General features: G+C 35.6%; 1 protein-coding gene across 2 annotated transcripts; it reads left to right on the forward strand.

The window, feature by feature from the left end:
- The first annotated feature begins 3,726 nt into the window (after positions 1-3,726).
- On the forward strand, positions 3,727-7,044 carry LOC110315248 (putative gustatory receptor clone PTE03). 2 transcript variants are annotated; one of them, XM_021189351.1, is made up of 2 exons: positions 3,727-4,632; positions 7,006-7,044. In XM_021189351.1, exons 1-2 carry the CDS (start codon positions 3,727-3,729, stop codon positions 7,042-7,044), a joined length of 945 nt encoding a protein of 314 aa, XP_021045010.1. The 2 variants fall into 2 exon arrangements, with proteins under 2 accessions (XP_021045010.1, XP_021045011.1); XM_021189352.1 differs by lacking the exon at positions 7,006-7,044 and having other exon boundaries at positions 3,727-4,644.
- The last annotated feature ends 4,650 nt before the right edge of the window (positions 7,045-11,694 follow it).

The following is an 11,694-nucleotide window of genomic DNA, read 5'->3' on the forward strand; positions in this document are numbered from 1 at the left end:
AAAATTTGACTTGCTATAACTGTTAGAAGCTGTGGGTCTAATATTTGGTTCACAGAATTGAACACGGAGTTAGCATGGCAACCAGTGAATTATCAAGGTATCGTGGAGAGTGATTTGAAAGTGGAATAACAAGATACAGATGGTAATAGGTTAAAAGATATGTTTGTGCTGTCCTACAATCACTTGGGATTGGAACTGTCTGACTAATGAGGAACTTTGGATATTAAACCCCAAGAGCCATGGAGGTTACATGTAATCTAATGGTGACCACCTACTTATTAGCTTTGTACAGGTAGAAGGGAGCTTTCCTGACCCTGGTCTTAATAATCACCATTTCTCCACAGGATCACCTTACCTTCCCACCTTTCTGTGTTCCTCAGAACAACGTTTCCATATTTTTCCTGAAATTCAGAGAACTGAATGTCATTCTTTAATCTTGAAATTCAGGTAATCTGAAATCTCCTTTAGTTATCTTCAAACTACTGATAGGAAATCATTCATAGGTCCATTCAAGAATGTGTGGGATAAAGAAATGCCAGATATCTGCAGAATTTTCAGGCATTTTTCATGCTTGTCTCTCCTCTTACACCAACATTTGAACAGCTTCCATTCTGGTAATTTCTTATACTATTCTAAATATCAATGCTAATCTACCATTCCTAATTTGTGAAGGTTCTTCCATGATTAACTGAATTTTAAATCATTTGATGACTGTCAAAGTTATAAAGTGAGTTGAAGCTAATTTTTTATTTATTGACTCGAAAAATTTAGACAAAATCTTGGCTGACATATATAAATAAAAGCTAACTTCAAGATTATACATTATTAAAACTGTTTTTTTTTTTACTGCTTAATTAATTAATTAATTAATAATTCAAATGTTTCCCTCCTTCCTGGTTTCCCCTCTACAAACTCCCTATCTTTTCCCACCTCCCCTTTGCCACTATGAGTGTGGTCCTTTACCCTCACACCCAATCTTGCCTCACTGCTCTAGCTTCCCCGTATTCTAGGGCATCAACCCTCCCAAGCACCAAGGGCATCCCCTCCCAATGATGCCAGATAAATCAATCCTATGCTACATACATAGCTAGAGCTATGGATTCTTCCATGTATACCCTTTGGTTGGTGGTTTAGTCCATGGGAACTCTGTGTGGTCAAGTTGATATTGTCCTTCATCCTATGGGGTTGCAATCCCCTTCAGTTTCTTCATTCCTTCCCCTAACTCTTCTATTGTGGTCCCTAGGCTCAGTCTGATGTTGGCCGTGAGTATCTGCATGTGTATTAGGCAGGTGCTGGCATAGACTTTCAGAGGACAGCCATAGATGCCATGGAAGCAAGAGGCTCTCAGGACTCAACAGGGATGACATTAGCTGAAATAATCAACAAAGGAGAGATAGAACCTGTAGAGACCACCTCCATTAGAAAGACACAGTCCCTGGTAGAGAGATTGCGCCACCCACCCATTTCAAAAATTTTAATGCAGAATTGTTCATGTCTAAAGAAAATGTAGGGACAAACAGTGGATCAGAGACTGAAGGGAAGGACATGCAGAAACCACCCACATAGGGATCCACCATAACTGCAGACACCAAACCCAGACACTGTATCTGATGCCAAGAAGCGCTTGCTAACAGGAACCTGGTATGGCTGTCTCCTGAGAAGCTCTGCCAGCACATGATTATAACTGTTCTCATATTTAAATTCTAAAAGTAAGAAGAACACTGAATAGAGATGATACAATAATATCTACATATGTCAATAATAAGACAATCAGATACTTTTGCCACCTGATCTGATTTTTATAAAGAAAAAGCAACATATCTAATAGTTTAAATCATCCTTTATGTTCCACTCTGTTTTTCCTTTTAACAGAGAAAATACATAGTATAATTTAATTATTCTTAATATAGTTTTATAAATAATTCTACAGATTTCATATAGTAATACCATTGTATAAATATTGTATTAAAGATAAAATATAAATAATATTTTATGTTCATAAAGCACTGGAATATATCAAGTTAATATGAATGATATCTAGAAGAATCTATTACTAAAATCAGTAAGAATTGGCATAGAATGCAAATAGAATTTTAAAAAGAAAAACTAAGACATTGCTCACAGATTTAAAAATTAAATACACTAAAATCTTAGAAGAATAATGAGTAGCAGTGTTTGCATTCCATTGAGGAAATAAAAGTGCGTGATTCACACATGAATTAGAAAAGTAAATGTGCATCCTCTTCCTTCTAGTAACATTTAGTGGTAATATTCAACATATTTTAATTTAATGGTTCATGATGACAATTTTATTGTTTTCACTACTCTTAAATAGTTTAAATATTTTATTAGGTATAATTATATTATTTTAATTTTTTAACGTTTATAATGCTATAGTTTTCTACTAGAAAAATTGGTATGTCTTGGAACTATTATTTATGTTGACATGGCAAGTATAGAATTTTTTATAAATAGGCATCAGTATTTGTACATATAGACAATAGTAAAATCAGTGTTATTTATTGAATTGTGTGATTTTCTTGCTTTTCTTTGTGCAATATTCTAAATGGCAATTTCAATTCATGAGTCCACTGAACTTTGACAATACTATTCAAAAGATTGATGGGGTTACAGAAAAAAGGAAACAGGAAAGGGGACAAAATTTGAAATATAGATAAATTAAATAACCAATAAAAAAGAGAAAAAAACGCTCTAACCAAACAAACACACTTAAAAAAAAATCCTTAAAAAAGATTACCTATTTTACATTGCTTTTATTTTTTATTTTTGATATTGTAGTAGATATAAAATATTTATTCCTTTCCTATTCTCCTTCCCATATACTGTTGTTTTTCTCCTTCAAAATAATGTCCTCATTGTTCACTGTTTTTGTATACTTATATGTGTGTGTGGGTGTATATATATATGTGTGTGTGTGTGTGTGTGTGTGTGTGTGTGTGTATTTATATATAGTTCTTAAATATAACCTATTAAGTCCATGTAATATTACTTGTAAGTGGTTTTTTATTTTTCAGGAATCATGTTTTGTCATTGGACAACCAATTGGTGTGCTCTTACAGGGGAAGGCTATCTCTGTTACTCCAACCTTTCCTAAGTTGCCAATAGCTCTTTGTGTAGGATTTCTTTACAATCATGTCTCCACAGACCCCTCACTTCTCTTGTGTACTGCATTGTGAAAAGTGGTGTGACCATGATTAAGCATAAATAATTCACAGTCAGCAAGCTAAATGCTTCTAACATCCCATGTACGGCTGTTACAGATTTTGATTTTGTTTTCCCATTCTCTTCCTCTCAATATAAAAACTATTTCCTTTCTGTTATACAATTTAAAGGACACTTTTGACATAGTTGATAACTATTTTCTTGCTTACAAGCTGGACACTGAAGCCAGATTTAGATGTATGGAACATAAAATACCAAACAAGGCTATATTTTCCTTAGACTTAGTATGATTTTAATTTTTCTAGAACTTTGGAGAAATTTTAGTTTTAAAATTATATTTACTTGTCTTTTTATGATTGTTTGGTTCTATAATATAAGAAAACTCAATCACTACATAAAGTTATGCAGTACAGAGGAGGGTACAAACACCAGAATTAGAAGGCAAAGGATGGATATGGGAAAATGGGAGTAGGGTCAGAGTGACCTCATACATTTGTTTTGTGACCAATCACTTGTGTTTCTCCATTCAGACTCTAACACATTATGGAACTAGAAAACCAGACAAGGGTAATAGAATTCTTTCTTTTGGGACTCTCAGAGGATCCAGAACTTCAGCCCATTCTCTTTGGACTGTTCCTGCTTATGTACCTAGTGACAGTCTCTGGGAACCTGCTCATCATCCTGGCCATTGTTTCTGACTCTCACCTCCACACTCCAATGTACTTCTTCCTCTCAAACCTGTCCTTCACTGATATCTGCTTCAGCACCACCACTGTTCCCAAGATGCTGATAAACCTTCAGAAACAGAGCAAAGCCATCAGTTACACAGGCTGCATTACGCAGCTCAGCTTTGTCCTACTTTTTGCTGGAATGGAAAACTTTCTTCTGGCAGCAATGGCTTATGACCATTATGTGGCCATCTGCAATCCCCTTCGCTACTCAGCCATCATGAAACTCTACTTGTGTTTGGTGATGATTTTGTTGTCTTTGTGCATTAGTACTGTGGATGCCCTTCTGCATGGCTTAATGACATTGCGTCTATCTTTCTGCACATTTCTTGAAATTCCCCACTTCTTCTGTGAACTTGATCAGGTTATCAAGCTTGCATGTTCTGACACTCTCATCAATAACATTCTGGTATATGCTGTGACTAGTGCATTAGGTGGTGTGCCCCTAATAGGGATTATTTTCTCTTACTATAAAATTATCTCTTCCATCCTCAGAATGCCATCATCAGGCGGTAGGCATAAGGCTTTTTCAACATGTGGGTCTCATCTGTCAGTTGTTTCCTTATTCTATGGGACAGCTTTTGGGGTATACATTAGTTCTGCATTTACAGAATCATACAGGAAAACTTCTGTAGCATCANTGATGTATACTGTNNTTCCNNCNATGCTGAACCCNTTTATCTANAGTCTNAGGAACAAAGATATGAAGAAAGCTTTGAGAAAAATCATCTAAACAACTATTTCCTTAATATTACATTGTTACTTTCTTTTCTTAAGTGCAAACCAGTTATTTGTTCAGGATATACGTATTTTCTATTTTATGGAGATACCAACAAATCAAAAACAGTTCTTATATTCATGGAGACTATATTCTAAGAGAGAAAATACTGAATGAGTAGTAATTAATGTGCTCACTGTTAACAACATGTGTAGTTCACTTCTACAGATAAAAATGGGCATAGGTTAGGTTTTCCATTGTATTAAATACATTTAAAGTATTTGTGAATTCAAGCATTCATTTCATTCTCTTATGGTTTTATGGATTGTAAATATGGATTGTAAATATGCATAAATTAATCAAAAGGATCAATTATATGTCTAATAATCACATTTAATATCTAAAATAATGAAGAGAATATGATAAAATTGGGTTAAAAGGATTCTACATAAGAGCTACAATTCTTGTTCCCAATTTTTGTTAGAGTTAGAACAAAATCAAATTCTCAAATAAAAGTGGAAATGAGGTATCCTCACTAGGGCCCATCAGCTTGTTGTTCTTTTTGAGTTCTGTGGACTGTATCTTCGGTATTCTGTACTTTATCTATCTATCTATCTATCTATCTATCTATCTATCTATCTATCTATCTATCTATCTATCTATCTATCTATCTATCTATCTCTATCTATCTATCTATCTATCTATAAATCTATCTATTGCTAATATACACTTATTAGTGAGTACATACCGTTCATGACATTTTGGGTCTGAGTTACCTCACTCAGGATGATATTTTCTAGTTCCATCCATTTGCCTGTAAAACTCAGGATTTCCTCATTCCTAATTGCAACATCCACTATAGTAGTGACCCCCCTGACAGACTGAAAAGCCTGGGCACAGTACCAATGCAAAAAGTTCATGGAAACTTAGTCTTCTGGAACTGTAGCATCCTATATATCAAATGCTCCAATATCCTTGCTTTAGTTGGTAAATGGATCTGTGTGCTTTCCCTTAATGTTGCTTTATTATAAGAGCTTCTAAGGATTGAATTTTGACATATGGCTAAGTTAGATTCCTCACTAGTCCTAGGCTGTCAGTCCTTGAGCTGACCCTGGGCATGGATAGCTAAGTCATTGTCCTACATAGGAATTTACCATTATCTAGGAAGAAGGGGCGTTGTGGTCTAGGGAGGAACCAGAGTAGATACTTAGAACTATAGATAGCCAAGTTACACCCATACACAGGAATTTACAATGGCCTAAGGGAAAGGTGGACTATACAATAGACTATAACAGGAACTATGGCAAGGGCACGAAGCCCTTACCCCTGACTTCTAAGATTAAGCTGACCTTAGGTAGGGCTGCTTTTTATCCCAGTTGGTTCCTGCCAGTCCTTTGTGTTTATATTCCTCTATTTTATGTAAGAATCCCATAACCTCATTGTACCTTGCTGGTGAATCACCTAACTTCCCTATTTTCTTCTGTATAAAAAGTTTGATGCTCATTTGACAAATTACAGTCAGATCCACACTCCCTTGTGTCGCATGTTTGTCATCCCTCCTTCTCGCTGACTCCTTTGCACACCTACAATCAGAAACCCATTCTGTGCAGATAGGAGACCTAGAAGGTGTAAATATGTGGTACCTGATAGCTACGTAGTATTCCATTATGTAAATGAACAACATTTTCTGTAACTATTCTTCTGTTGTGAAACAACTGGCTTGTTTACTTTAAATGGGACCTTCTGAAATGTCTTGAGAATCACTGGGTGAGTCAAATGGCTGCCATTCAACCAATTTCTTCTCTTAGAATAATGATGAGATACCATAAAACTAAGGTTTATATTTCAAGTATATGAAAATATTGGTTTGCTTTCTCTGGTTTGTGGGGATTTGAATCCTGAGGAAATATTGAGATTAATTTTCTCATAAGTGTCCATTAAAGCTAAATCTGAACAAAGGATTAGAGAAATAATTATCTGAAGCTGCTAACTCATATTACTTACAGTATTGTGTCAAAAGAGAACAAATAAGCTTAAGTGAATATTATATTAGTCAGAGTCTACAACCTACTCATGGATAATGCCACGATTATGGTATTTTTTCCTGATATTTATGACATTGTCCTGACATTTTTGGCATTATCCTGAATCCATTCATATGGCACTATTCTGACATTTATGGCATTAGGCTAACAATGCCTAATTAAGACAAGGTTTTTATTATTTGTTTAACACCTGCATCAATCTCATTTTTCCCACTGCCATTATAATTCTGAGTTATTTGTAGAAACTTCTGTTGAACTGGAAAAAGAGTAGAAGCAGCTCCAGTGACAGTCCCAAAATGGGATCCAGCTCAAGGGGAGGTCCCAAAGCATTACACTATTACAGAGGCTCACAAAAAGGGATCTATCATGACTGCCCTCTGAAAGACCTAACAAGCAGGTGAAAGATTCAGATGCAGATATTTGCACCCAACCAATGGACAGAAACAGCTGACCTCTGTTGTTGAATTAGGGAAGGATGAAAGAATTTGAGGAGAAGGGCAATCCTACCAGAGGACCAGCATTCTTTTCTTTAATTAGATATTTTATTTACATTTCAAATGATATCCACTTTCCTAGTTTCCACTCTGAAAATTCCATATGCTCTTCCCTCTCCCCCTGCTACTCACCCCACCCACTCCAGGTTCCTGGCCCAAAAATTCCTCTATACTTGGGCAAAGAACCTTCACAGGACCAAGGGCCTCTCCTCCCATTGATGACCAACTGAACCATCCTCTACTACATATGCAGCTAGAGTCACAAGTCCCACTATGTGTTTTCTTTGATTGATGGTTTAGTTCCAGGGAGCTCTGGGGTTACTGGTAGTTCATATTTTTGTTCATCCTATGGGAATGAAAACTCATTCAACTCCTTGGGTCCATGCTCTAGATCCTTCATTGTGGACCCTGTGATCCCTCTAATAGATGACTGTGAGTATCCACTTGTGTAATAGTCAGGCAGTGGCAGAGCCTATCAGGAGACAGCTATCTCAGGCTCATGTCAGCAAGCTCTTGCTGGCAACTGAAATAGGGTCTGTGTTTGGTAGTTTTTTTTTATGGGATAGATCCCAAGGTGGGACAATCCCTGGATGGTCATTCCTTCAGTCTCTTCTCCAAACTTTGTCTCTGTAAATCCTTCCATGGGTATTTTGTTCCCCCTTCNAAGAAGGATCAAAGTATCCACAGTTTGGTCTTCCTTCTTCTTGAGTTTCATGTGATTTGCAAATTGTAGCTTGGGCATTCTGAGATTCTGGACTAATATCCTCTTATCAGTGAATGTATATCATATGTGTTCTTTTGTGATTGAGTTACCTCATTTAGGATGATATCCTCCAGATCCATTCATTTTCCTAAGAATTTCATGAATTCATTGTTTTTAATAGCTGCACAGTACTCCATTGTGTAAATGTACCACATTTTCTGTATCCATTCCTCTGTTGAGGGACATCTGTGTTCTTTTCAGGTTTTGGCTAGTATAAATAAGGCTGCTGTGAACATAGATGAGTATGTGTCCTTTTAACAAGTTGGAGCATCTTCTGGTTATATGGCCAGGAGAGGTATTACTGAATCTTCTGGTAGTACTATGTTCCAGATTTGTTGTACCAGCTTGTATTCCCACCAGCATCCTTGCCAGCATCTGATGTTACCTGAGTTTTGAACTTAGCCATTATGACTGGTGTAAGGTGCAATCTCAGGGTTGTTTTGATTTGCATTTCCCTGATGACTAAGGTTGTTGAACATGTTTTTAGGTGCTTCTCATCTATTTGGTATTCCTCAGTTGAGAATTCTTTGTTTAGCTGTGTACCCCATTTTTTAAGAGGGTTATTTGCTTTTCTGGAGTCCAGCTTCTTGAGTTCTTTATATATTTCAAATATTAGTCCCCTATCAGATATAGGATTGGTAAAGATCTTTTCTAAATCTGTTGGTTGCCGTTTTGTCTTATTGACAGTGTCCTTTGCCTTATAGAAGCTTTGCAATTTTATGAGGTTCCATTTGTTGATTCTGGATCTTACAGCACAAGTCATTGATGTTTTGTTCAGGAATTTTTCTCCTGTGCCCATATCTTCAAGGCTCTTCCTCACTTTCTCTTCTATAAATTTCAGTATCTATGGTTTTATGTGGAGTTCCTTAATCCACTTAGATTTGAGTTTGTACAAGGAGATAAGAATGGATCAATTCACATTCTTCTCCATGATAACTGCCAGTTGAGCCAGCACCATTTGTGGAAAATGCTGTCTTCTTTCCACTGGATGGTTTTAGCTCCTTTGTCAAAGCTCAAGTGACCAGAGGTGTGTGGGTTCATTCCTGTATCTTCAATTCTTTTCCATTGATCTACCTGTCACTGTACCAGTATAATGTAATTTTTATCACAATTGCTCCATAGTACAGCTTGAGGTCAGGGATGGTGATTCCACCAGAGGCTCTTTTATTTTTGAAAATGAGGACCAGCATTCTTAATTAATCTGGACCCCCGAGATCTTTCAAACACTGGACCACCAAACAGACAGCATACAGCAGCTGATATGAGGTCCCCAACACACATACAGTAGAGGACTTTTATCTCATTCAGAGATAATGCACCTAACCCTCCAAAGACTGGATGCCCCAGGGAGTTTAGAGGTCAGATGGGGTCGAGCGTGTGGGCATCCATGTGAAGACAGGGTAGGGTGGAGAGGAAGTTTGGGATGTGGATCTGTTGGAGCGTGGGAGGGGAGAGGCAGGGAATGGAATATGGAATGTAAAAATTGAATTATAAATAAAATTAAATTTAAAAAAAGAATAGAAGCATTATGAATTTTGTGAGTTCATGGTGAAAGCAGATGCTTCTGTAATGGCTGTTTCTTCTTCACCAGAAATACTCCCTGCACTTGTTTTCCCCATCCTTGAAAGTACTCTATATTATCAATTCTTTTTACTGATGGTATAGTAAAGGTCTGAGTTCCTCTGAAAAATAGTAGTAAGTTACTTGTGCGAAAGCACAAATAGTGCAGTGGGAGCAAGCAAGAGGAATTATCTGAGGACTCTGGAAAAGAACCTCCTTTTTAACCTTTCCTAAACCAGTATAATTACTGAACACATTCTATGTATTCATTCTTATATGGACATATAAGTGTACCTCTTATCCATTATCCAAGAAACATATTTTCCTAGCAGGTTAGACCATTAGAGAATTAACCAATTACTGAAAATGAAATAACCACTGGCTATGTGATACAAAATTTCATTTGATACATAAAAAACACAAACCTAACATAGAAGGCTCTGGAGCCATCACAGAAAATGGAGGGAGTAAAATTTGGGAGACAGAAATAAGCAGGCATCTGTTGCTTGGCTGTTTCTCCTGCATCTGACAGGGGAGTTTCTCTCATGAAATATCATTGGTGTCTTCACCTAAATAAGACTTGAAAAATAATAATACCAATTAATATGCAAATATGTGTGCCTCTTTTAAGGCTCAATTCCTAGATGAAGAGCTACAGGAAATTAATTTCAGCTGAGAGAGAAAACATCATTTTCCCCCAGAAGTGAACATTGTCTTAGTTTGAACAAGGTATCAGCCCCAATGTATGTACCTAGGAACAACAAACAACAAATTTGTACAAACAAATACACACACACACACACACACACACACACATGTAATCTTGAAATTCCCCACTAATTCTGTGAACTTGGTCAGGTCAAACTTGCCTGTTCTCACACTCTCATTAATACAAAACAAGTGATTTAGGTGGTGTACCAATATTAGAGGTTGTTTTTTCTTACTTCAAAATTATCTCTTGTATTCTTAGAATGCCAGCCTCAGGGAGTAGGTATAAAGCTAAAGCTTTCTCAACATGTGAGTCTTATATATGTTTCATTATGGATACTAATCTTATGAATCACCAATAGTCTTTTTAGAAATAAGCACATGTAGAATTCACAAAGATTGACTGTTTTTGAAAGGGCCTAATTGGTGCCTATTTCTGCTAAGATCACAGGTTATTGCAACATAAATATTCTGGTGATAAATTTGGGAATATTGAAGCTATTGTTATAACATATTATTTCTATTGCTATTACTTACACTGTGTAGTTGCTGTTGGAAGGAAATAAGGCACAATCATTTCTTATTAATAAAACATAAAATGTAGTATCAACAAATTCCAAATTAATATGACTCTTTGCATATGAATTACTTTCCCATAATATACTTATTTATACTTCTGCTTCACAAATTATCTTTTTGGTTGTATAGCTTTAATAGTTTTTATTTCTCTGTGTAAATATATTAACAAATCTCATAGACATTATCTAGGCACCTGGCTAGTGTTGATTTCATGTCATTTATTACTTATGATAACTGAGTAATTTTCCTTCCTCCTTGACTTACAGGTTTTAATAAAAATACTGAGAACATATATAAAATTTGATAAAGTTTTATATGAATGTGTTTAAATTTTTTAATGAAAATATGAAATAAAATGTGAAATAAAAGAAAATGCACACATAAAACCTGCATTTAGATTTGGGACTTTCAGAAATATTGAGATTTCTCAGAGTTATAGCTGTTTCAACTAGTCTCTTCAAGGCAATGACATCTTTCTCAATGGTTTTCATAGATGAACACTTAGACTATTATTTCCTATACCCATCAACCATCTAGAATCTTTTTTCATAGATCTCATTCTACTATTGTGTAACTGTTACATTACATTACTATGATATTGGGGAAGACAAATGATAATGGAGGAACATATAGAAAACTAGAAATGATGATGTATAATAAATGTATGTATAGAAATATGAAGAATGAAGTAACCTTTATAACTGATAGGGTTTAATAATGTGATTAATAAAATATATTAATACAATATAATAATAAAACCATACAGAGAATTATCTGAATGAAAACAGGAGACTCTTAAAATCATAGACTCTTGGTTGCTTTTCTGTGAAGACATGTTAAAAGCAAATTATGGGACCTTCAGATGTTCAGCATTCTAAGAATATGCCTTTAAGAATTTCAAATATTAATATTATAT

The sequence above is a fragment of the Mus pahari genome, unplaced genomic scaffold (genome assembly GCF_900095145.1).
Source record: "Mus pahari unplaced genomic scaffold, PAHARI_EIJ_v1.1 scaffold_9068_1, whole genome shotgun sequence".
NCBI classification, from domain to species: Eukaryota; Metazoa; Chordata; class Mammalia; order Rodentia; family Muridae; genus Mus; species Mus pahari.